Consider the following 27,996-nt stretch of genomic DNA (forward strand, 5'->3'; position numbering starts at 1 on the left):
GGATTTCGACAATTAATGTATATATGTATGAATATGCCAATTTATAATAATAATAAAAACATTTCTGATATAAGGTTAATCAATTTAACTGATTTTGTTGGCTATTGTTATGTCAGTAATAAAAAGTTATATAACTATTGTATTTAACCATTAAACCTATGTAGACTTTATTTAAGAATTTAGGTGAGTTAAGTTTTGTTTAAAAAAAAAACACATGGCAAACAAGAAGCACCTTAATAAGGTTTTATTACCATCAGTACAGGTATGTTTTTCAAGTAAAAGAAACTCTCCTTTTAAGGTAAAAGATAATCGTATAAGGATGTAAAAATCTGTAAGTAAATCCTTACTTTATTTAGGCTGTTTCATGTCCGGTCAACAGATAGTTCTATAAACAGTTAAATTCAGAAAAGTAGAGGTTCTTTAGTCAAGTATGGTTCAGACTGGTCGAGTCTTGTTCACTCTTTTGTCGAGTTTGGTTCAGACATTTGGTCAAGTATAATTCAGACTGACAAAATATGTTGAGAACTGGTCGAGTATTAGTGGAGTACAGGTCGAGAATGGGTTAAGACTGTATAACGACTGGTCGAGTAATAGATCAGACTATTTTCGATGGCAAAGTTAAGGGTCAAGTACAAATCAGTACCGTGGAGTATGATTAAGATTTGGGTCGAGTAATATCGAGTAAAATTCAGACCAATTCAGACTGGTCGAGTAGAAATCAGTACAGTCGAGTACAGATATAGGCCATTTAAGACTTTTACTGGTTTGTAGTGATTGCTTAAGATTATCTGATATCTTAATTTTTTATCAAGCTATAATGACTTTTAAGCATAAGTGAATTGAGAAAAAAACATTTTATAATAACAATTCTTCAATAGTCACTCAAAATTGTTGTCTTTCAGATTTATTTTCGTGTGGAAAGAGGCTGTAGATAAGGAGACACTTTATCTCCCCACCTTTTGTTGCATACTTGGCATTCTAGTCTGAAATAGTAATGAGATAAAGGGTATAACGATAGATGATACCGAGTTTATATTGTATCAATATGCAGATGACACATCACTTATATTAGATGGATCGCCTTCCTCTTTAGAGGCATCCCTCCGTATCTTACAATTCTATGCCGAGATATCAGGACTAAAAATTAACTTAGATAAAATAAATGTTATATGGATAGGAAGTAAAAATCATATTCAAGATAAAATATGTGTAAAGTGGGGATTGAAATGGGGTTCAAGAACCTTCAAATTATTGGGTTTTACTTTCTGTGTTGATTTGGATAGAATGTTTAACCTAAATCATGCTCCTCGAATCCAAGAAAGAGAAAATATTATACAAAAATAGTCAAAACAGTCGCTTACCCCATTTGGTAAAATAACTATTATAAAATCTTTACTTATATCAAAATTGAATCATCTGTTCCCATCCATCCCAAGTCCAGATATCAATGTACTACGTCAACACACTCTTTTGGGATGATAAACCTGACAAGGTAAATCGAGAGCTTGTATCTCAAGAATACAGCAGAGGGAGTTTAAAAATTATTAATTTGAGAAATTTTATACAAGGGCTAAAACTGACTTGGGTTAGAAGATTATTTAATTCAAATTCAAAGTGGATAAAATTATTTACTGCTACACAAAATATAAATTTTACAGAGTAGGCTTATTTTGGAACAAGTAAAAAATTAGATCATCTATTTTGGAAAGAAATTTTTTATGCCTTGAAAAATATGTCAAAACTCCGACATTCTTGTTATTTTGACATGTTTGAGGAAGTCATCTCTTCATCTATATGGAATAATGAGAACATTAAAATTGATGATGTCTGTGTTTATTGTAATAGTTGGGCACAAAAAGGGGTATGGACTGTGAATGACTTTTTAGATGAGCAAGGAAATATATTGTCCTATAAAAATTTTGAAATGCTTTATAATTCTAAACCCATATTTTTACAATTTTATGGGATGAAAATAGCATTAAAAAGTGGTTACAACCTATGGGAATCAACACTGAAAGGAAAAAAAAACAACAAGCTCTTTTACCTTTCAATATTAACATTTGTAGACAAAGGTTCAAAAGACATGTATAATATTTTAAACCAAGGTACAACACCAGTTGTAGTTGCAGCTGAGTGAAAATGGGAGATTATATTAAAAATTGTTGGAGAATGGAAAAAAATACATAATTGTGTTGCTAAGTTTTCTAATTTACCAAGCTCTGTTGGTTTCAATACTGAATTATTCACCATATTTTAGGTACTAATACTTTACTTTAAAAAATGAACCTTGTACAGTGTAATTTATGTACATTTTGCAAGGAAGAACCAGAAACCATAGAACACTTACTGTGGGGCTGTAATATTGTAGCAGACATCTGGCACCATCTGAATGCTTGGATTTTGGATGGAACACATATTTAAATTCCATTAAATGTGGATATTGTCATATTTGGCCTCTATTATAACTATAAACTAAATTTTATAAAAAATTAAATAATTGTACTAGCAAAGTACTTCATCTACAGATCAAAGATGCAAGAGGAGAACCTCATAAAGAGGGACTTAAAAATAATATTAAAGAAAATTTAATTTCAGAAAAGCATATATGAGTGTGAAAGAATGTCACATGTACTGGAACCCCTGGGTTAAAGTCACTGATTATATATTTATGATGAATTATTAATGTATAAATGTGCTTGTACTGTAATTACAATTATCATTATATTAATGAAAATGTTATGCTTCGTCCATATATTTTCTTCTGTTATATTGATCGTATTATTATTATTATTATTTTTTTCTTTCATTTGCTTGATTATGCTTATTTATCTCGCTTGCTTAATTATATGCCACTATAGATGAATATATGTAAATGCCTGTCAATCCATGATGAAGAAAACAAAAGAAATTATAAAAAAAGAAAAGTAAACACAACTGACCTATAAAGTAAGAATAAAGTTTCCTCAAGATTTGTAATAAAGTATGCAAATTATCGATGCAAATCAGCAATCTATCATGAAATAAGAATGTGGCTGCTCAGTAAGTAAATTGAAAAAACCATACAAATTTCCCTCCAAGAGGAACATGTATATCCATAAAGATATACAGTCTTATTTAAGATTGTAAATATAGAAATCAAAGTAATATAGAAAAAACATGTTAACTGGATAGTATGACAGTTCAAATTGAATACCAATAAATTCATTATTACATACAAATTTACAATAAGAAATGTATCAAATTTCACTCTAATACATCCCCAAGGCCGAAAAATGACGGCTCGGCATTTCATCCTAGGTAGGAGCATTACAAGAGGAATTAAAAATGTCGAGAATGGTTCGTCATTCCGCTGTCTGAAAATCTTGAAATAAAGATGTATGATCTGTTAAGGATTTCAAACAGTGAATCTACTTATCCCAATTAGACATCGTGGAGATAAGAGACTTGGACATGTCGAACTCGCCAGTGGTAAACCGAAGTGGTGGATTCCGCCCTCTGGTTGAACGACGTACTAGAATCGTTTGAACCTCATTACCCAAATCTGTCCAAAAACATCAATACAAACTGACAATGTTATGGCAAAAAACGAAAACCCGACGCAAAAAAAAAAAACAACAGCAAACAAAATACAACATGGAAATCTAAACACTGAGCAACACGAAGCCCACAAAAACCCTGGGGAGACGGTCGATCTACGGTGCACCGGAAGGGTACGCAGATCTGCTCGACACATGTGAAGTTTAAACCAATAAAATGCATTGTACTATTTTGGCTGTACTTGTTTGTCCTTTTTGGTTTATAAGCTCTTAATGTTTTGAGTAAGCTTTGCATTTTCAAATAATGTGGTCTTGAGCATCACTGAAGAGACATTTATTGTCAAAATACGCATCTGGTCAAGAAAACCTGGTCAATTTTATAAAAAAAATGTCTTCTTTGTCTGACAATACTCATATAAGTCTAATTTTAAAATGTGTGAGTTTTGCAAAATTCTCAAAAATAAAAACTATGTTTCCCATGCTGCTCATTCTATATAACATTAAGTACCTAACAATAAAGTTTACTTTTTTCTAACGATTCATTACCAAATAAGAAAAATAATTCAGTTTCATTCATTGACGCCGAAACGTGACCCCATTACAACTGGCCAAAGAACACAGTTATTTCGTAGTGCATTTCATTTAGACAATGAATTCAAATTAAAAAAAAATCACCTGCTCTAATTCAAAAAGATTTCTACAGTGTAGTGTACTACTTTGAGACAATTAATATCAAATTTATAGAAAAGTCTACCAGCTCTAACTCAAAATATGTACAATTTTATGTTAAGGGAGTCTATAATTCAGTTTGACAGCTTCAGACATACTAACTCGTGACCTTTTTTAACTGGACCAAATCACTACTTTACATAAAATTCAGCACCCAAATGTTTTTAACATGTGATTTCATCCCCATCCATAAATATTTCATGCATAAAAAATAAAGAAATGAATTTTGAAGTGTATGAAAAAAATATGCAAGTTATACACTGTACACACTAGGGACTATATTTGTAGACAACGAAAATCAAAGGACGATAACTGTCCTCGGACCAACTAACGTTTCTTCAAAATTACTTGCATAATTTGATGATTCCCACGTTGAAACGTGCTACTTCAATTTTTATCCTTCTTTACATATTGAGAGACGTATGGACATTAGGATTGTTGAAGAAATGATCTCATACAAATTACTAACACCTTCTGATTTTCTAAGCACTACGTTTGACCACTGTAAAATTGTTAACAATTATAACACAATGTTGACTGCTGTACTCCAAGTTTTGACATTTTTACCTATTATGTCTGTATGTTTTGTTTACACGTTGTTGTCAATATAATGGAATTTTATGCGACTGTCATACAAGTGAGAGGTTTAACTAGCTATAAAACCAGGTTTATTCCACCATTGTCTGCATAAGGAAATGCCTGTACCAAGTCAGGAATATGACAGTTGTTTTCCATTCGTTTGATGTGAGTTTTTGATTTTGTCATTTGATAAGGAACTTTCCGTTTTGAATTTCCCTTGGAGTTCGGTATTTTTGATATTTTACTTTCTAATGTTTCTGATATTTGGTTTGTTGTCGGTTTGTTATCTGCTCTTCAACTTTCGACTTCATTTGATTTCCAACCATTTGGAATTGAGGATTGTAATACTGATGAGACACGAATCGTCGAAATGTGCTTGTGATGAACGGTATCTTTTATTCTGTACATATAGGCTAATGATCAGTGTTTGTTATTTCTTCAGCACACCAGACTACTTTCAAGTAACAACTTTTTTGTTTGCCCATTTGGAATTCACTTCAATATATTTTTTCAACGGATATTGAAAACATTCTTTTATTTTAATCTTGATACAAAAAAGGTAAATTTTTAATCAATGTTCAAAAAATCTCTGCCTCGCCCCTCCTCCGAGAATCAAATAATTGCTCCCTTACTATGCCTTTCATTTGTTCTAGACAATGTAGACCGCGACACTACAGAAGTCGGATTTTTTTACATACTAGCTCATGAACAATTTATTAAATAATTTGTGTATCTCAATTATATAAAAATCGTTGTAATAAATTATAATGCTCATATTGAAGCATTTAATGGAATACAAATATATTTATCTGTAACAGTTTACGTGAAGACATTTATATCTTACTGACACCATATTCTGGCTTTTAACAAACCAATGTTTGCGCTGAACTCTTTGATCGTACCAACTGACTAATCAACTAACCGGAGTCGTCATCAACCAAATAATAACCATATGGGGCATATAATTTTATCTTCTTTTATACGTCCCGGTACACTAAAAGATTCTTTTTTATGCAATTTGTTGCTTCATATTTTCTGGTACATAATACTTATGTCTGTGATATTATTTTCAAAACTATTAATTACATATTTAATGCGCATGTGCGGATTTACCAGACTTACACATTTTCGATAAAAACACTGATGACCCACTTGTTTTGTTGATTTTAAAATTTATTTCAGATATCTTTTGGGAAATAAAATAAACTACTCAAAATTGATTTGTCAGTGAATCGATTTATATTAAATTTGATACAATTTGTTTATAATTAAGCAGAGATACATACGATCAAAGCCTTATGTGGGCGGATTAACCGGACTGCATCGTATATGATTTAGATTGGAAATGGAACATTTCTTACCAGAGGCTATCTTTGTGTTCATATCAAACACCTGTTGACGTCTCTTTCCAGTTTGTACCGTTTTTGTGTACTGGCAAACTGTATTCTTACATGATATCTTTAAAAGTGCTCCAAGACCATAATTCAATACACGGGTTGTATGAGATAACGATAATGGGTTGTTGCACATCTTACATCCAGCCAGACCATCTGCAAGAACAGAGAGCTCAACTACCCGCATTTCCCACCCTCCAATCATCATTGTCTCCGACACATACGTTTTTTTCGACAAAGGTCAAATCAGGAAAATCCTGTGTGACATCATCAGGGCAGACAGATTTTGTCGTCCGATCATCCTGAGGGACAGACGAACTAAAACTGTAGCAATGATCTTTGTCTAATTGATTTTTGGTCCATTGCCTTAATTGTGCAGCCGATACATTTTCTCTACGGTTTAATTGTATTTTAGATCGAAAATATCCCCTCTTACACGTGCCATTTACAATGTTCCGTCACCAGACGACATAAATAAAAAAAAAGCCGTAAGTGAATTGTATTGCGTCGTAAAATGAAATATATAACGACCATTTGTTACTTCAGCAATATGTTAATATGCAAATAAAATGCCATTTTTTCAAATCAATTAACGATAATAAACTGAGCGGCAAAAGTAAGAGTTGTCAGTATCGAACTTGGGTTTTATGTCAACTGTAACCACATATTTAAATTAGAAAAGCATTAATGATCCCTATAACATTCACATGTTCACGCCCTGATAATTTATGCGTGTAATATTTGCCATTTGACATTAAACAATGATAGGGTCATCATCGTGGTTAACCAAGCAATTAAAACATCAAAGTTACACTTGTACCTTTATTTGTGTTTACATTCATGTATTGTTAACGTTATCTTACCAATTATTTATAAATTATCTTTTATAAACATTATTATTGCATATGTATATGTAGGAATTAAGCGTATAATTTCATGATCAATAGATATTTTGCTCCATGGCTGATGTAACAAAACCTGTTGCATTATAAAAAAAATGAGAAAACATAACGTAGCATACGATTTGAAATTATTTATTAATGAAAGATAAAACAAAACAGTTATAGAAGGCAAGTTAATAACGTGTTTATATTATTAAAATTTGTACTGATGTAACAGTGTTCTGGCTTTTTGTATAATTAAGGTGAGATTAGATCGAAAGTAAAGTCATAACAACAGGAGAGAAGAAAAGAACAACAGGTGTAAAATGTTCGTCTTTCTTTCGATCATATCTGCCAGAAGCGTCCTTCAAAATGTTCAACTAGCCAACATTGCGTTGACTCTGGTTTTTGGAATGCTGATATTAATAGCACTTCCGTCGACATTCTTGAACTTTGACCTCAGGCTTTCAAAAAGTTTATTTATCGTTTTGTTAATCGGATTTTTTCATGAAATCTTTGCGTCCGTGATCTGGCTTAAGTCAAAATGTCATTTATATGGCATTAGTCCTTTCGTGTTAGATAGCTACACATTCCCCGTCGTGTGTTTTATATTTGCACTTGGCGTAATGGCTATGACAAAATGTTCAAAAGTGGAATTCAGATCAAGAATATTTGTATATGGAGTTTATAAATCTATGGTTTTGCTTCTATTTTTTGGAATGGGAGTTGTTAACAGCTTTAGCAATCAACATGCAAATCACAACGTGAATTTCCACAAACCTGAATTTTTCTATTCTGATTACGCAGTAAAACGAACAGGTTGGGCTTATGAAGATATACTGACGGAACTAGTATATGTGTTGAAATATAACAGTCCGTGTGTGTGTTATGTGCTGGAATATGTCTTTATCTATGCTCCAGTCACTTTAATCCTACTCTTGAACGTAAAGAAATGGGTACCCAGTGGTCGACAAGGTAAACTAGTGTATTATTCCGAGTTCTGTACGTGATATAATAATATGTTGATGACTTGCTCGCAATTTGTTTAAAAACTTGATGTGTTTAATTATCGGACTTTTTAGAATCCAAAAAGGCCTTCCAATATTGATATAGAGTTTTCTTTCAATTGGAAAAGGCAAATTACGTCTTTCTTATTTTTCAGGCTTTTATAGATTTCAATACTCCAAATCAAAAAAGATAAAAATAAAAATGAACACTTAATTATTTCATACATGATGATACAGAGATTTTGTTTCAAAATAAGAAACTTCGTTTAGAAATCTAATTCCAAACGAAATAGCCCACCCTAAACGGAGATGTTGTTAATAGAGTTTGTGAATTACAAAAACGATCCATATGAACATATAGAGATCTATTGAATATTCATATCCGTAAAGATACTGTTAATGTGGTAAATTATTTGAACGATAAGCTGCGTCGCATAGAAATTGTCCTTATGCAAATGAATATCAATGCATCTGTTAACTTATTCGTGTTGAAAAAATCTCCTATGCAATAATGTAACTGCTTGAAAATTGCGTTTATATAAAAACCCTACAAAACAGACCAAAATTCATCTTTTATTTCATATTTGAATGTTCCGAAATCAATCAAAGTCTTGTATATGTACATGTTTACGTGCACTTGCACAAGGTCGATTTCTATCCGACGCAGCTCTAATGTTTTTATCGGTACCAACATAGAATTATTTTTTTTTTCCAATTGTTAAATCTAAAAGAGGGACGAAAGATACCAGAGGGACAGGCAAACTCATTGATCAGATGACACAACATAGAAAACCAAAGACTAAGCAACACGAACCCCACCAAAAACTAGGGGTGATCTCAGGTGCTCCGGAAGAGTAAGCAGATCCTGTTCCACATGTGGCACCCGTCGTGTTGCTTATGTTATTACAAATCCGGTAAATAGTCTAATTCGGAAAGTCACATTAGTGAAAAGGGAGGGTATTGTAGTTACGACATAAGGAACATATCCGATATCATCTGTGAAACGGTTATTCCATAACGGTCAACCAACTCGTGATGGCGTCCGTAAAATTAACGAAGGGATGACTTCAACTTCACCATTTGGAACTCTTGGTTTAATAGCTTCCTTGTGAGCAGCAATCCTCTATCAAAAAAATCATGATAGGAAACACAAGCCCGTGAATATCGTATCAATTGGGAGATATATACTCCGTATGCAGGCGCTGCTGGAATGTTGCTACATAGAAATGGAAAGTTCACAATTGGGAAGCTGAAATCATCTCTTTTGTCGTAAAGTTTTGTTTTCATCCGACTCTCATTGTCAATTTCTAGATGTAAGTCAAGATATGAGGCAGACTTAACTGTATCTGTAGTATCCTTTATCTCTAGTTCGATGGGATAGATTCGTTCAAAATAGTCACCAAATTTTGTATTATATAGTGACAGAACATCATCTATATAGCGGAACGTAGAGTTAAAGGATATTGCTAACTTCTTATCTTTCTTCCTAAGACGTTCCTGTATGAAGTTAGCCTCATAATAATAAAGAATCAAGTCGGCAAGAAGAGGGGCACAATTGGTTCCCATTGGAACAGTCTGTTGAAAAACACGTCCTCCAAACGTAACAAATATGTTGTCAATCAAGAAATCAAGCATCTTGATAATGTCAGTTTCAGAGAATTTTTTGTTTGAATCAGAGTGATTCTTTACAAAGTAAGATTTATCCCTCCCCAAGACAAGATACTTGTATCTACGTTCGCCATTCTTTTTAATGAAACAAAGTAATACCAACTCTTTCAATTTGTCTTTTAGTTTGAAATGGGGAATATTTGTGTAAAGTGTAGAAAGTCAAATGTTTTAATACTATTGCAAGATGAGAGAGTCTTAGATTGTATGTACTCTAAAAGATCTTTGGAGTTTTTTAGTATCCACTTCTGATTCACGCCACCTCTAGAATAGGCAGTTTCACAATAACAATACATACATTGGCATCCAATTTAAATCTTATGCATCCTGTCGATATTCATATTTAGGAATTATCATGTATTTCTTGGACTACTAAATCTTTACACTAAATCTGTTTGAGGTGTAATGATTGATATTTAAGTTTGAAAGAACATGACTTTTTTTATTACTTGAAATTAGATTTCAGTATATTCGAATACTTTTAGATCAGTGCTTTTGTGCTTAGTACTGATCTTAAAAGTCATGCCTTTTCCAGTGATCAATTTAACAATTTGTTCTTTTATTGGGTTAATAAACCATTATCCACAGTTAATATGGCAAGCTGGAAGGGGAGCGTTCACTAATATGTGAGGGAAGACTAAGGAGTTTTGTTTCCTGCGAAAGCGAAGGCGGAGTCAACGATTGTAGAAATATGTGATTGTGTCAGTTTTAGGGGGATCACATAAGATATAGTCATTGATAAGTAGCAGTGACGCACTCATTCTCATGGAGATTATTTGGTCTTTTCCCCTCAGTCAAGGTCATTTGACGTTGAAATAATTTTTAACTTTTCATTTATACTATTGAAATTACACACATGAGAGACTTGTATAGGTTCCACAATGTAACCTTTATAAAAAAAGAACATTCTGTGTTAATAATATAATTAGTTTATTTTCTGATCAAACAAAACCGATGTTGCCGTTATGCTTATCAATAACAATACATATAATTTATTCTAATATGTTAAGGATCGATTAGAAATAAATATATACATTTTGAATTCAGAAAATATATTGTAAATCCTAGGTTTACTGAATTAATAAACTGTTGACACAGAACTTTGTGTCTCCTTTATTTAATTTTGATAGTGTAATACAAATTTTGAAATTAAAATGGCAACCCTATTAGGTGTAAACTATGCAAAACCTACAAAGTCAGTGAACCATGACCAACAAATCTCCATGAAAATAAAATATGTCGATGGTATGAATATAACTGCATACCATATTTTTGTTGTTGGAAGAGGTTACCCAAAAACTGACCCAATATGAAAAGTTATGCGAAAGTTTCGAAGTCAACGAGCTACAATTTTTATGGAAATTGAATGTGCAAAACTAATACAACGAAATACCAAATATCATTAACTTACCATGATGGTTTCCCTAAAATTAACCTATCACAAACTATAACAAATCATTGACGCCACCACCACCACCGGACACATGCCTCCACGGGTTCATTGAGGCGAACAAGGATCAAGTCATTTATATTTTTGCATACTAGTAATATATACATGTTACTCTTAAAATTTGTTAAATGGAAACATATATTTACAGAGTGTTATATGTTGATACATTAATCTTGTACACCTCAAAATTACGCCAACTTTAGTTTACCTACTGCTTATAGTATCTGAGGCACAGAACTATTCACGAAAAAATCACACTGACAAAGAAGCGTGAAAATGATGTCAACGTCAAATAACCCTGCCAACTGGACATGTACAACTAGAGATCATTCCATATAGCTGACCTACTGATTACTGTATCCGATAAACGGGCCTAATCAGGAAACTAAATATTCACCAGTGAACCATCATCGAAGAGCTGATAGCTCTGAGGCGAAAAGATACACGAAAGGACAATTTGAAATACAATGAAAGCAGATCACACCAACCAAGCTGCTATGAGCCGTTGTTGCTTTCAGTGTATCTTTTTCTTCCAAAAATAATATACTTACTCAGGTCTCCACCAAAACATATTCCATACATTGCATCTCAGCATGTTCAACTTGAAGGAAGCAAATATACCACGAATTGGTAAGGATTCACATGAAAGTTTTTCTGTCGAAAGTGGTTATTCACATAAGGTATTCCGGCTTCCTTTGTCAATAAAAACTGACCACAATGATTTTAGTAGTGTGCTGAAAGTTAGGTTTTATGCCATCATCAATCAATCAGTCATGAATTGGTTTAGTAGTTCACAGTTACTTGTTTTTGTTTCAATATTAAAGTATTTTGAAAAGTGCTACATATTTCCAATGTAGATTTTACATAATTGTCCCTGGTCATGAATTGGGTTTTGTGCACGGGTTAACATTTTGAACCCAGTCATTTTCTGTATTTGCTTGTCCCAAGTCAGGAACTTGTGAAAACCTTTCACTTATTCCAAACACCAAATATAGTCGACTTACTGCTTACAGTATCTGAGAAACTGACTTAATCAAGAAATCTTGACGTTGACCATTGTAACAATGAAAATGAAGTAATGGTAAGATATATATTGTGCACTGGACAGGACATTAATTGAATTCCATTCACCAAATATAGTAGACCTTCTGATAATAGTATCTGAGGATAAACTCATCATGGATAACAAGATTCAAATTTTGTACGCAAGACAATTGTTTAATCAACAAAAGACTCATCAGCGATGCTCGACTGAAAAAAGTTACAAAAGCCAAATAAAGTACAAATATCATTCTTCTTTGTATAATGTAATTCTTTATGCTAAACTTGATTGACTGTTTTAAAGGCCAGCATCACCAGCAGTGTACAACATGTAATGGCAATATAATGGTACAGCAATACATATTAATGTTTAGGATGTTTGTGATTTGGATTGTGAGACCAATTTGTTGGCTTATAAACTTTCATTACAATTTTGTGTCACAAGATATAATTCCAAGCCTTACAATGTACATTGTGCATATTTCTATGCTTTGGTATTTTCTACAATAAGGATTTTTTAAGAAAGATTTCATTCATCATAGCTGTAAACACAGATTGAATGAATTTCTTGGATCATAAAAGCAAGAAAACCTGATCTTTGTGTCAACCTATCAATTATATAACATTATCAATACATCCTAAAATAAAAAACATAGTGATAAAGATATTTTTATCAGCAGTTTCGTGTTTGTTGTTAAACATTCATACATATAGTCAGAGATTGCTCATTTTAGGAATTGTTGAGACTGATTGAGTTTAGAGTGCATTTCATATAGAAACAAGACCTACATCAGGTTTGGACCTGCATCTCTGCATGTAAAAGAGACAAATGCGACTCAGGAAAAAGTGTAATTCAGACCCTGAGAGAGGGCTGGCAATTGGTAGGGAAGTCAAGTTTCCTTCTCAAAATTGTAAAAAAAAACATATTGATGCATATAAAACAGACTCATTTGATTCTTAGCTATATATATATAGCATTTACATGTCTAAATTGAAAACAACCTTCAAACCTACGATTGTGCTGGATAAAAACTACAATATTTATACTTGTGCATGCAAAACAAACTTCTTGGTAGAGGGGTCTAAATACAGCACAAACATTTTCCAAAAGACCAAAAAAGTGAAAAAGTATATTTTTAATTTAGCAAAACACATTTAACTAGCAGGTCAAACAATAGTGTTCTTAAACCCTGCTGACTGCCATGGCGATTGCCAAATAAACGGATCACCAGATGTAACAAAATGGATCTTAATTATTAATTCAATACCTTTAATGTCTCTGAGTCGAAATCCGGATATGGTGTACAAATTTTTGCACCTCAGGTTTGCGGTATACATGTACCATCTTTTCTGCAAGTTTATTGTTTTCTGTTTGGTATTAAATTAAAAATTAAGATCCATTTTGTTAAATCTGGTGATCCATTTATTTGGCAATTGCAATGGCAGTCAGCAGGGTTTAAGAACATCCGTTATTCGACCTGCTAGTCAAATGCATTTTGTTAAAATATACTTTTTCACTTTTTGGGTCTTTTGGAATATATATATTTTTATTATACTCCAAAAAAATGTACCTTTTGTAACTTTTATTCACATACTAAGCCCCTATGGCAAAAACAAACGATCTGTTTAACCATTTTCATCCATTTACTCATTGGAAGAGTTAAAAGGATCAATGAAAGAGAGACAAAAAGCTGTTGAAATGACAACAAATTGGTTAATACACTTATGAGTGTCAATTTAGCGCAAGGACAACAACCATATATTGTCTCAAAACATGCATTTTATATGTCCTTGTCTCAATAAATGGATGGATGTGTCCAGCAAAGCCTCCAAATGCTCCCATTCTAACTGTTTCTTTGTCTTGTACAAATAGTGTATTATATTTTGAGACAATGTATAGTTATATTAATTTTAGACATGAAGATTATCAGGATATTGGCAAACAAGCATTTGGTTACAATTTATAGGAAATTTGCCTTTGCTGTACAATAATAATAATAAATATTCCTTCTTTAATAATAATTTAACAATCAACAGGGAATTTTCTTAAACGGAAATAAAAATCTGAAGGTTTGTGAAGAATAACAGGACTTTCAGTCTTTAAATCTATGCCATCATCACAATCTGACAATATAAACCTTTTTCCTTCTTCGTAGGAAGATATAACGTTACATGAACAGTTCTTAACGTCATATTCATTAGATGTAATATTCCTGCTTTGATGTAAATTCAATGTAATTTCATTTTTCAATACTGAATCAAATTTTGCATTATTACAGCTTGTTCGTCTGTCATTCCCAGAACACATCAATGAATTCTGATTTTCTTTTGATTTAGTTACATCACTAATTGAAGTTCTATCTTCATTTGAATTTCCGCATTTATGTTCCTTGTGTAACTCAGCCATACTTGAGCAAGCAGTTTGTTCAGACAAAACATGCTGTTTTTGACCACAGCCATGCCTGCACCCATTACACAAATTTGACTGACAAAATGAAGAGTCCTGTCCATCTATAGAACTGTCTATTAAAATCTCTTTGTTTTGAGAATCAACCACCCTCTGAAATGAAATACTAAAATAAATTACCTGGTAAAAGTACAGAAAATAATTGCATTTACAGTTGCCAATCTAAAATAGGTACTGCAAATTCATTTATTTTTGTGGGTTCCAATTTTTTCGTGGTTTGAGGTATAAATTTTGTCGAAATTTGTTTTCTTAATTTTTTTGCCAAAGCCTTCACACAACCCTACAGAAATATGTACTGTGTTAATCATTTAACTCTATCATTTACCTAAACCTACTAAGTGGGTCTCATTTGAATCTAAGCGTGACACAGGATTGGCCGATTTTTTGTAAGTGTGGCTCGTGATTCAAGTTAAATTATTGTGCCTGAAAACAGGAAACGAAGTTGAGCTGGACACGTGAAATTATAGGCATTATTATTACAATAATAAGTGGGATAAGAGAATCTGACAAAACAATAAGCAGGATCTGGGATCAGATCATCCCCCCCCCCCCCCCTATGACTTGGGACAGGCACATACAGAATGTGGCGGGGTTAAACTAGTTTGAAGGCAAGCCAACCCTCCCCTAACCTGGGACAGTGGTGTAACATAAGCCCTTTTCAACTGATTTTTATAGTTTGTACTGTTAAACCACTGTCCCAGGTTAGGGGAGAGTTGGTGCCTTCAAACATTTTAACCCCGCCACATTCTATATGTGCCTGTCCTATGTCAGGAGCCTGTAATTGAGTTGTTGCAATTTTTTGCTTTTTCTCATATTTGATTTTTGTTTATTGTATTGCATAGTTTGTTCTTGTGTTGTGCCGTTTCACCCCTGTTTAAGGTTAGGGGAGGGTTGGCACCTTCAAACATGTTTAACCCTGCCACATTCTGTATGTGTCGTCCCAAGTCAGGAGCCTGTAGTTCAGTGGTTGTTATTGGTTCATGTCTGTCATATTTGTTTTTCTTAAATCCTTTTGTTATAAATTAGGCCGTTAGTTTTCTCAATTGAATTGTTTAATTTTTTTCACGTCAGGACCTTTTATAGCCAACTATACGGTTTCGGTTTTTCTCATTGTTGAAGGCCGTACGGTTGCCTATAATTGCTTACATCCACTTCATTTGAAGTTTAGTGGATAGCTGTCTCATTGGCAATAATATCACATCTCCTCATTTTCATATGTTCAATGATGTATATTTAAGTAATCAATGTAAAATTGAGAATGGAAACAGGGAATGTGCCAATTGCAAAGAGACAACAACCCGACCAAAGAGCAGAAAACAGGCCAAGGCCACCAATGGGTCTTCAACACAGCGAGAAAATCCTGCACCCGGAGGCGGTCTTCAGCTAATATGACTGCTGAGGATAACTGAAATAAACATTGAAGTGCATGCAATACATTTCTTCAGTATATAATGAAATACATTTCTTATAAAGAGAAACTTCTCTAAAATTCAAATACCCTGGTCTGAATAGACAGATGACACAGTTTATACACATGTTTAATACCTTAAGAATACTGTAAACCAACTAATTTTTGTGACTTTCCTCGAGTAGAAAAATAACAGAAATACAAATTGTGGTGAAAATGTAAAATTAGTCCAGAGTGCACACGCTGAAATGTCTGGCCTGCTTTACTGACCATTGATTTTATTTTAAAAGTCTTAAAGATAAAGATTTAACTACAAGTATCACATAAACTTAACATTTTTAAAGATTCATGACAATGAGGTCAAGGTCAGATAAATCCTGTCAGATAGAAATGCACACCTTACAATTATTCCACACACTAAATATAGTTTCACCGATTGCTTATGGTAATAATAAAAACAGACCAAAACGCAAAAACTTAACATTGACCAATGAACCATGAAAATGAACACTTTAGTAAGAGTAAATATGTTTCATTGATAGATGGAATTCTGTGAACACACTAGCAAAATTCTCTCTAATATTCATAACAACACTGCAGGGATCAACAATTTGTTAGACTTTCAATTAGAAACTATGAAAGGTATTAAGACTTCAAAACTGATCAATTCTGCAACCCTGCACTCTGAAATCTTAACGAGAATTTGTAAAAGATATCAAAAAGGTCAAAAGTTGTCAAGATTGATTGATAGTTTATTGGTGTTTAACGCCACATTCAGCAATCTATATCATGGTGGCCAAATTTTATTGGTGGAGGAAGCCAGAACCTGCAGAGAATCAAGAACCTTTGCAGGAAAACTGCCATACTTCTTAAACAAAGATTAGTCTAACACACCTGCATGAGTAGAGTTCAAACTCACACTCAGTGTTGACAGCTGTAGGCTACTCATAATTGTAGATGAACTAATTTGACCACTTGGCCACCTTGTTCAAAAAGTTGTCAAAAAATGCCTTTATACAATTGATGACCCTCCAAATTTGAGTGTCATCAAATGTATACACTAATCTATTACCATATTCCATCAAGAGAATAACTTAGCATTTGATAAATAATTTTGAAGGTTCATATAAGACACTATAAAAGTCTAGAAAAATGATTCAATGATTAACTAATGACAATTGCTTATTTCAATCTTGGGAAAGGAATTTTGACAATCAGACAAAAAAAAAACAACGAGATGGAAGCTTAGGTCTGAAATTTATATTTTTATAGTATTTATTTTTGCAATCATTGTGAATCTAGATCTGCGGTTCTCGTAATAAAAATTATTTGAAATTGAAATTGGCTGAATTTACATAGGATATATAGAAAAACATATAGAACTTCGATGTGCTAATATATAATACTGCCAGGGATTTTCTAAAATTTGATTGATTTGTGTATAACGCCACTTTCAACACTATTGTGCTATTTCGTGGCGATCAATTTTTATTGGTGGAGGAAGCCAGAGTGCCCGGAGAGAACCACCAACCTTTGGTAGGAAAACTGACAATCCTAGTCATAGCCTAGTCAATTTAGCTCTAAAATCACTCAACCTCCAAATAATTGCAACACAAGTTTTTTTAGTGCAAATTAAAATATAGACTTGTACTAACAACAAACTAAAACTATACATTAACATAATTTGCGGAAAAGGTTATTTTTGGGTGAAATATGTGGTTTTTAGAGAAAAAATGCTGAAAACTGGAAAAGAAGAAAAATTGTTATCTATGTTAACATTTTTAGACCTAAAGCTTGTTGAAGACAGGAAACCTTATCTTAATAGACTATTATGTAGTCATTTAGTTATTATTATTCAAAATGAAGTAATTTTGAGGTGAAATGAGTGATTTTTAGTGAAAAACGTCGAAAACTGGAAACGTAGAAAATCTCCGTTGTTAATGGTTAATATATTTTTGAAATTTGATCTATATACAAAAAAGAACATATATAGACAGACTATATTATCGTATGTTTATATGCATATGTATTCCTCTTATTATCAATATCAATAATAATCGATTTGTTGTGTGAACTATTTTGTTTTACGAACTAATTACAAAACAAGAATGTGTCCATAGTACATGGATACCCCACCCGCACTATCATTTTCTATGTTCAGTGGACCGTGAAATTTGGGTCAAAACTCTAATTTGGCATTAAAATTAGAAAGACCATACCATAGGGAACATGTGTTCTAAGTTTCAAGTTGATTGGACTTCAACTTCATCAAAAACTACCTTGACCAAAAACTTTAACAAAAAACTTTAATCTGAAGTGGGATAGACGGACGAACGAACGAACGGACGCACAGACCGAAAAACATAAAGCCCCTAAGTGAGGGGCATAAAAAATGAAAATTTCAAAATCTTGGTTATTTCCAGTTTGAATTTTGAAAACGTAAACAGGGAATGTGTCATAGAGAAAACAAGGCCACTATAATGGGTCTTTAACATAGCAAGTTAATCCGGCACACGGAGGTAGGCTTCAGCTGACCCCTTAATTATTTTGTACACTAGTTCAGCTAAATGGACACCACCTTAAAGGCCTTGAGTCGGTTTCACAAAAAAAAATTACGACTAAGATTGATCGTAAGTCATGGACAATTCAGTATACTTACGATCAATCTTAATTGTTATGTGAACAAAATTTTCCAAAAAAAACCCAAAAAACACACAAGACAAACAAAGGCTAGATCTTGAGGTTCCTGACTTGGGATAAGTGCAATAATGTGGCTGGGGTAAAACATATTGTGTGAGAACTCAACCCACCCCTAGTTTCTCTAGACTTTGTAGAATAAATAAACACACAGTAAAACTCAGTTTTAAAGAATTGCATTTTGTGGAAGTTTGAAATTTTTATCTTATGTTTCTGTTATGTATTTATAGTAATTATACGTGTAGGTATAATAAACAAAAAAAATGATTGTGTTAAAAAATAACTGTAAATCAGTTTGGTTAGACTTTGATTTTGTCATATTAATTGCTGGAAGAGTTATTTTTCTAATGTCCTTGCATCGTCATTGATTGTAGTCCTTTTTTTGTTTATTTTTTCATTAGCTGCTTTTTCAACATTTGAATTGTAAAGTCACAGTTAAACACAGACTAATTTTATTTAGCAAGCTCTATCAATATCCAAGTTTAATTTCAGATATATGAGCTTTTTTAAATTTGATAACATTTACTAGTTCACTGAATTAGCATGAAATATAGATCTAATATTGTTTAAGGCAATTTCAAGGGAAGCTTCTTCAATATGATTATAAGAGTAATTGTACCAAAGTGGTTCAATTTTGGATGTTGAAAATGAGATAAGCACTGTTGAATGAATTGATGTGATCACTTCCTGGAGGAAGTGTTAATAGTAACAGCACCTTATGTGTGTACCCAGTAAGGTAAAACCTGTACGTGGTGGTCTGAAACATTAACCAAATGATAATGACAAAGGACTAACATGGGTTGTCTGCTGTATGAAAATATTATGGTCAAAGATATATATATATATATAAAGAAAAGCATTACAAAGTTCCTTCTTTAAGATATCTCATTGAATTAATTTAATAAAAGGTAATCAGCTTTAGCCTATAACTGTAAAAAAGTATGGCCAGAGTTAGCGTTTAGATAGTCATGTCTAATGAGGACTCTAATCTGAAATTATGTCTGTTGGTTTTTGTTAGTCGTTTGGGTTGCTTTCTCATTGACTTTAAAAACCTCAAATCTTTCTTTATTCATGATTATACTCTATTATAGAAATATCAATGTTAAAGACGCCGTTTTCTGCTTCCTGAATGTGCTGACCTGTATTCAACTCATTTGAACGAAACTAAAAAAATATTAAAAAAAATACACCTCATGCCTAAAGAATATAAATGTTTAGCTTTTAAGGTCCACTAAACTCTATCAGTGATTTCTTGGTAGTATGTTTGATCGCTTGCCAGTGAAACCATAATTTATTGTAAAATATCCCCACTTTAAAAACATAAGAAGATGTTGTATGATTGCCAACGAGAAAACTTTCCACAAGAGAAAACAATGATGTGGGTGTGGATGTTAATAACTATAATAGCTCATGGTTAAAATATAAAACTGTTAAGACAATAAATGGAAAAACAAATACGACAGACAGCAAACAATAACCACCAAATAATAAAGGGCCACTTTCTTGTGATAATCATATTAATAGTGTGCAGCGTTAACCATGTTTGCGAGCACTCAACCCTCCCATAATCAGGAGCAGTTTTGAAATAGCAAACAACATAAGAACAAATTGTAAAACTCAGTTGGAAAGGGTTCGACTCAAAAAAGATAAGCACGGAGTATATAACCACTAACAAATAGACACTGAGTTCTAATAGCTAGTTCAAAGCTAATTACAGTTGATGAATAAATACTGTTGGCACCGACTAAAATATAAATCCGTACACATCCGATTAGCAACCAAAGTGAAAAGTGGATTCAGTGTTACAGCCAAAGCTTTATTTATATGGTGAGTGAGGACTGAGATCGTCGCTAATTACATGAGTAGCTATTTGCTTCGAGGAGCTTGAAATTTTCATTTGTGAAAAAATATTTAACATACAAACATTTAACACTCATCATTCTTATTTTTTTATGAAAAACATTGTTCGATTCTAAATCTTAACATGTTTGTTCCAGAAGGAAAATGAAAATAAAAATATTGTTTTCTGTATAGAGTTGTGGGGAAAAATACATTAAAGACTTTGAATTTCAAAATTATGTCTTGTATTAACATTTTTTTTGTAAAGGACAAAACATGTGTTTCGAGAACCCTCCCCCCCAACAAAAAATTAACTGTCAGTGCCTTTAACACACGGGCAGAATTCTTTCAAATACCGAGTAAGATTGTGACTAAGTTGGTTAATCTAATTCAGGACAGTTTTCCATTTATAGGTTACATACTAACACTGTGATGGAGAATTAGATTCTTGGATTGTAAAATAGCAGAACACAATTGCGGTCTATATCTTTATTCAAATATACAAATTTTGAGACAAGAAAGTGATGCATTTGTAATATTATTTTTTTAAATTGAGATAATTATGTATTGTATTGTATTATTTCAACTGTTTTAAAAAATACTGAATACTTTTTGCATACATTAATTTTTTTCAACTTTGGCAAATAAGGGGAAGCAACTCATATAACCTTACTTTTACTACAAAAAATTTTAATTACACCACTTTCCGCAAAATATATTTTTGTATAATTTTAGTATGTTGTTCATAGATAGTAACAGACTTGTTTTTCAGAGAAAAACTTTGTGTTGCATTAGTTGCAGGTTGTTCACTAAATTGACTAGACTATCAATTAAGATTGGAGTCAAGTGCACCTGCCACATGCGGGATTAAAACTCACAACCTCAGTGTTGACTGGCTAGTGATATCTAAAATGTGATTATACATTTCTATTTTGATTGACTTAAAGAGTTATCATATTTTGTGCATGAGATGAATATTCTATAATTATTAAATAATCAAATATGTCATGGTTTGGAAATTTAATAATTTGCCTTATTCTTAGACAGACTGGCACTTAACTACAAAACTATTAAGCAACTGCATTTTGGGTGAAGTTTCTACCTGTCAACACTTTGGGAAAGCATGAAAATAAATAAGGAATCTTTTTGAAATTCCTACTACAGATGTAATGGTTCATAGAAGTTTTTTTTTTAAAAGGTCAACAGAAACCTAGTATTGATTGATTGATTAGATTTTGTATAATTAACAATGGTAAATGAGAAATACTCCTAACGTTTAAATCCGCAGCATTTTTATGCACCTGTCCTAAATCAGGAGCCTGTTGTTCAGTGGTTGTCAATTGTTGGTGTGGTTCATAGGTGTTTCTCGTTTCTTGTTTTTTATATAGATTAGACCATTGATTTTTCCTGTTTAAATTGTTTTACATTAGTCATTTTGGGGCCCTTTATAGTTTGCTGTTCGGTGTGAGTCAAGGCTCCATGTTGAAGGCCGTATTTGACCTATAATTATTAACTTTTTATACATTGTGAAATGGATGGAGAGTTGTCTCATTGGCACTCATACCACATCTTCTTATTTATATAGACCATCAGACTTGCATTGTTTTAAACCAATACACTGTCAGAAACTGTAAGAAATTTAAAATATGTATCTCCATAATGCAGAACTCTGATTCAATGTCAGGGTTTGGCTTTACTTCTGGTCCTCCTTGGCTTTATCAGCTCTAAAACATTTGCATTACGTTTTGGATTTTCAAATAATTTTGGCCTCGAGCATCACTGAAAAGACATTAACTGTTGAAATGTGCATCTGGTGCAGCAAAATTGGTACTGTTTATGTTATTAAGTACCTTCACACAGGTCATCTTACTGTGTAGAACTGTACCACATGCTTGACTATATTTCTGGAATTTGACCAGTGTTTCAACCATCTGTATGTCTATGTCTGGTATCCCCATATCACTTAGTAACCAGTTCAAATGTTCCCTGTCGAAATGTTTTAAAGGACAACCACCAACTTCTCCTGTAAATGGTGTGAAGTTCTGAAATAATAAATCAAATTTGTTCAAACTGTCTCTGTTTGTTTTGTATTCAAAATCATATGAAATGAAAATATATCAACAGAACTTGTCAATCTCAATATCAAACATGTCTTGTGAACATGTTAAAACATTAATAATTATCAAAAGTTCTACTAGATCTATAACTAAAATTTAATGAAAATGACAAACACATCTTTATTTGAACAATAGTAGTTTAGAGTGTGAAATTCGCAAAACTCCCATAGCCAGGGTCTATCAAATCTGACTGAGGTTTATCTTAACACTATTCCCAATAAACCTATTGTTTACCAAAAATTTAAGATTTATGACATGTTAAAGCATCTATAAAAAAGTCAGGCTATGGTTTGCATTTGCATCATATACCCAATGATACAATATTTAAGGATGTTCACTCCTCTTGTTTTTGAATTTTTGCCAGATATTCAGAATCCTCTGGTTTTATCCATGTAGAGCCATTAAAAAATTTGCCCACTTACCCCTACTTTTCTTTCCATAATTTGATTACATATAATTTAAAATGTCATCTTTGAAAATCTTATAAAATCCTTGTTATTTTTTCAATGTTTTTGAAAGAAAAAAGGTGTCAATGTTAGATGTATGAAAAATCTAGAGAGCAGTATTTCCCGCCAAATTTCCAAAGGCTTATATCTCGAGACCCTTCATTTTTTTCTGTTTTTTTAGTTCCTTTATTTATATACTATCAATTTATAACAGTCTTTTAAAAAGCTTGTTATTTTGAAACAGAATAGCGAACATCCTTAAATATTTTATTTCACAAATAGCAATGTTATAAGGTTTATTCCAAACTTAAATATAGGGAGGCTTGGGGACACTTTTTCGCCCATATAACCTGTATTAAAAATTGATGCTTTCTTTTTGTGGAAACTTGTTTCAAACCCAATACCCCTTTATTATTAACATTATATGCCTTCCAACTCCCACACAATTAATTCTGGAACAGACCTAAGAATTTGCTCCTATTGCCTGTCAGAAACTGCTGCATGAGTATAATTTAAAGCAGTGGATACGTGTTTCAAAAGTAGGAGTTCGAAGAACTAGGAATTAATTTGATGAAGCCTAAACATCAATTATCCCCCCTTCCACCCCCAGTTTTATAGTTTTATTTAAAAACATTGACAATGTTCCTTAACTTTACCTGACAGTGGCATATTATATAGATGTAATAAAACAATTATTGAAATTCAAAATTCAAGAAAGAAAAAAAGTTGAACAACTGAACCATTTCCTCTTGTCAATATTAACAAATGTAGTGTTGAAGATTATCACTGTTCCATCTTAAGTTTGGTTTTGGAAGTAGTTTCAGGTTTGTTTTTATTATGTGGTGTGTGTTTTAACATAAACCTACATATCAGTATGTATTTGAGAAAATGATGATTTAAAAGTGTATCACCTGAAGTGAGTTACAGCAGTGAGCTCTGTAGTTTATGTGAGATCCCTCTAATCCATACAAATGCCTGATATTATAAACATAACATTTCTCATTATCTTTCCAATTGTGATAGCAGCCATCTTGGTTGTCAACAACAATGGAGTATTCCCTCCTCCAGTACATAAGAGCTTCATGAATTGGCATTCCAATCTCTTTTAAAAACAATGTGAGCTGAATCTAAGAAACAAATTACAGTTTTAATTATACTTTTCCTATTACTACCTTCTGTTACATTTATCAGATTAAAACTTATGGCTATAAATCTTAATGAATGTATAATAGCATGTATAGATTGTAAAGTAGGCTATGAAACTTAATGAATGTATAGCATGTATAGATTGTAAAGTAATTTATAGAAACATCAAACAATTTTTTATTATGCAGATTGTCATTTCACCATATGTCTATAGAAATAAGAAGATGTGGTATTAGTGCAAATGAGACAACTCTTCATTCAAGTCACAGTGTGTAAAACAAATAATAGGCAAAGCAGTAAAAGAGCTCTTACAAAAAGTGTTATAAAATGCCTGACGCAAAGACTTAATTAATACAAAACAGACATAAAACAAACACACGACAAAAACAGAGATTATAAGAAATCTAAGTAAAACCACAGCAGGGGGCAATAATAAAAACAGCAAGCGTGGATGAGTATTCATACATCCAAACACCATACTATTGAATAAACAATTAAGAAAAAAAGATATAATAAACATGTGAAAGCTCCCTCACAGGCAAACAACCCATAATTGTAAAATATAAGGGCATATACCACAAGCACGGGGACACATTCTACTGCATCCACACAGCACGAGCAACAAACCCTGCAGTAAATAGAAATAAGATGTGGTACTAGTCTGTATAGATATATTCATATTTGTATATTTATATAGTCACTACATGTGTTTCCAAGTAATGTCAGATAGTAAAAGTCTTCGATTTTAAAACAAATTTGGATGCTGTGTTACATGTGTTATTCCCTGGTTTTTGGGTTGCTACTTTTGATTTTAGAAGTACATGATGGTTTTTCTAGAAACACAAGTGAGGTGCGAGTTTTTTATCCATGCCCATGGCCTGATTGTGACATAAAGATGAAGAACAGCAATAAAAGTGCTCTTGTATTGCTTTTTGTTTTTTCATGTGCATTTAGTAATTTTGTATCAAGAACTGCTACACCATATCATTTCTTTTCCTTTCCTCTGAAATCTGTATCATACATTTTCATCATTAATGTTTTAACATTAATGATGAAAATGTATGATACAGATTTCAGAGGAAAGGGAAAGAAAGGATGCCCATGATGCCATTTGGTAATCTAAAATATCACATCAAATAATAGGAAGACAGTACTTACCCTGGAGTGATGCTTTAACCTATGTCTGTTTTGCAATACTCTTTGTAAGTTGTACATGCACGGAGGGAACAGTTTTGTTTCCCTAGGAACTGTGTCATGTGACAAACTGGTGTGAAGATGACTTTTTTCAGAAAATGGTCTATATTGTTCTCGTAGTTTATTCTAAAAAAATCATTATATAAAATAAGTATTTCAAGGACAGTCACTGCTCTGTTTCAAAATAACAAGCTTTTTAAAGGGGCACTAGCTATAAGATATAAAAGATTATAAAATATGATTTTTATCAATGTTTATAGTGAAATAATAATTCGCTTTTAGCAGTGTTTATTTTAGATTTTTTATAACTTGGATAAATGTTTTACATTGTTATATAACAAATATGAGAATTTGAGTAAAATCGGTGAACATGAATTTGACAGCTAGTGCCCCTTTAAAGGACTGTCATAAATTGAAAGTATATAAGATAAGGTAACTAAAATTGAAATAAAAGTTTTGTGTCCTTGTTTTTTGAGATATAAGCCATTTAAAATTTGGTGGGAAATGATTTCCACTAGATTTTTCATAAATTTAACATTGGCTATGTTTTACTTTCAAACATTATGAAAAAATAGCAAGGATTTTAAAGATTTTCAAAAATGGCTTTTCAAACTATATGTATTAAAATCATAAAAAGAAAAGTAAGGGTTTAGCAGGCAAACTTTCCGATGACACTATATCAATGTATATGTGGATAAAACTAGAGGATTCTGAATATCTGACAAAAAGTAAAAAACAACACTAGCGAACATCCTTAAACATCATTATATAATATATAACAGTTTGTATCAATATTTATATTCTGATTCAGGTGAACTGTTATCTAATCTGCAAAAATCTCCTTATTTCTATATTCATAAATGTGTAAAGGAAACACAAAAGAGTTGTGCTGAAAATCAAAGAAGCTGACATTAGAAAATGATTTTACCTTTGGCAATTTTTATTGTCAAATAGCTTAAGTTTTCAGTCTGGAATTTTTGCTATGGTTTTTCCAACTTTTGGTGTCAACACTGCTTAAACAATTCTGCACTAGTTTCGTTTAATGTGATTTTAATACTATTTTTCATTGGATTCCGACAATTTTCTTTATAATGTCTAAATAAAACCAAGAATATGAATAAGCTTGTTTCTCTCATAGTTAATGGATCTAACAAAAGTATTAATATCATAAACAGAGAAATAAAACCTACCACTAACTTAGCCATTAATTTTCTCAATCGAAAATCCACTTGGTCTAATAACCTCTTTTCCTGTGCAATCTTAAGGCCTTCTTTTAAAACTTCTCTAAAAATATCTGTCACAACTTCTCGAAGCTTTGGGAAAGGTACTGCAGCAATTCCATTGGTCAATACAACATGTCTCTTAGCAACTAAATTAAGAACATTTGAAAATGGAACATAAAAACAATGACTGTCATCTCCCTTTAGATATAATCTCACAACTTTTCTCCAACTTTTAACCTGTCTGTAAATCAATTGAAAAATATTCAACAGTTTTGAAGTTTTAGAATTTGTTTCCAAGGTAACACCACTAATCATGTTTTCGGTTCTTCTGAAGAGCTCTCTCAATTCATCTTCATTCATACATAAAAATCTAAATTCAAATAATGATGTTTCTGCAGTAACGAGAAAGTCAGTGGTGTCAATGTCTTTACATAAAGCCAGCCTGGAAAAATAGTAATATTTGATTATATAAACTCAACAGACATCCAATACAATTTGTTCACCAGTCATGACAGTATATCCATTTTCTGTTAATTATATAAGGAATTACTATAAAAATAAACTGTTAACACAGAGATATGTCTCGCCTATTTGTTATTTTGATAATGCAAATGTTGAAATTAAAATAACAATACTTCAACATGTACATGATGTAAGTTATGCAAATATTCAAAGTCAATGAATCATGACTAAAGGTACAGGGCTAAACAATCTCCATGGAAATTAGATATGCCAATGCTAATACAACTGCATTCCAAATACCATTGACTTTTCAAAAGTCATTCCCTTTAAAGAAACCTAAACACGAACATTAACTTGTAAACTAAGCAAAAGTTTCAAAGTCAATAGACCATGACTGAAGGGGTGGGGCCAAATAATCTCCATGGAAATGAGATATGCCAATGCTTATACAACTGCATACCAAATATCATTGACCTACCACTAGTGGTTCCCCATTAACTGACCTAATCACAAACTAATACATGAAAACTAAGCAAAGTTTAAAAGTCAATAAACCATGACTGAGGGGGCGGGGCCAAATAATCTCCATGGTAATGAGATGTGCCAATGCTAATTCAACTGCATACAAAATATCATTGACCTACCACTAGTGGTTCATCATAAACTAGACCTAATCACAAACTAATACATTGTTGATGACGCTGACGCCTACGCC

The 27,996-nt window shown here is 32.3% G+C and overlaps 1 protein-coding gene across 1 annotated transcript in view; it reads right to left on the minus strand.

Annotated features, from left to right (window-relative positions):
• Positions 1 to 14,280: 14,280 nt before the first annotated feature.
• The window catches only part of LOC127717709 (uncharacterized), a 31,759-nt gene continuing 18,043 nt past the window's right edge, over positions 14,281 to 27,996 (minus strand). Inside the window, exons 3-7 of the mRNA XM_052223472.1 lie at positions 26,787 to 27,261; positions 25,561 to 25,722; positions 24,168 to 24,383; positions 22,544 to 22,735; positions 14,281 to 14,842 (exon numbers count right to left, since the gene is read on the minus strand). Coding sequence (XP_052079432.1) covers positions 14,306 to 14,842; positions 22,544 to 22,735; positions 24,168 to 24,383; positions 25,561 to 25,722; positions 26,787 to 27,261 — 1,582 coding nt within the window. The 3' untranslated portion in view covers positions 14,281 to 14,305. The remainder of the gene's footprint in view (positions 14,843 to 22,543; positions 22,736 to 24,167; positions 24,384 to 25,560; positions 25,723 to 26,786; positions 27,262 to 27,996) is intronic.

The sequence above is a fragment of the Mytilus californianus genome, unplaced genomic scaffold, assembly GCF_021869535.1.
Source record: "Mytilus californianus isolate M0D057914Y unplaced genomic scaffold, xbMytCali1.0.p SCAF_10, whole genome shotgun sequence".
NCBI classification, from domain to species: Eukaryota; Metazoa; Mollusca; class Bivalvia; order Mytilida; family Mytilidae; genus Mytilus; species Mytilus californianus.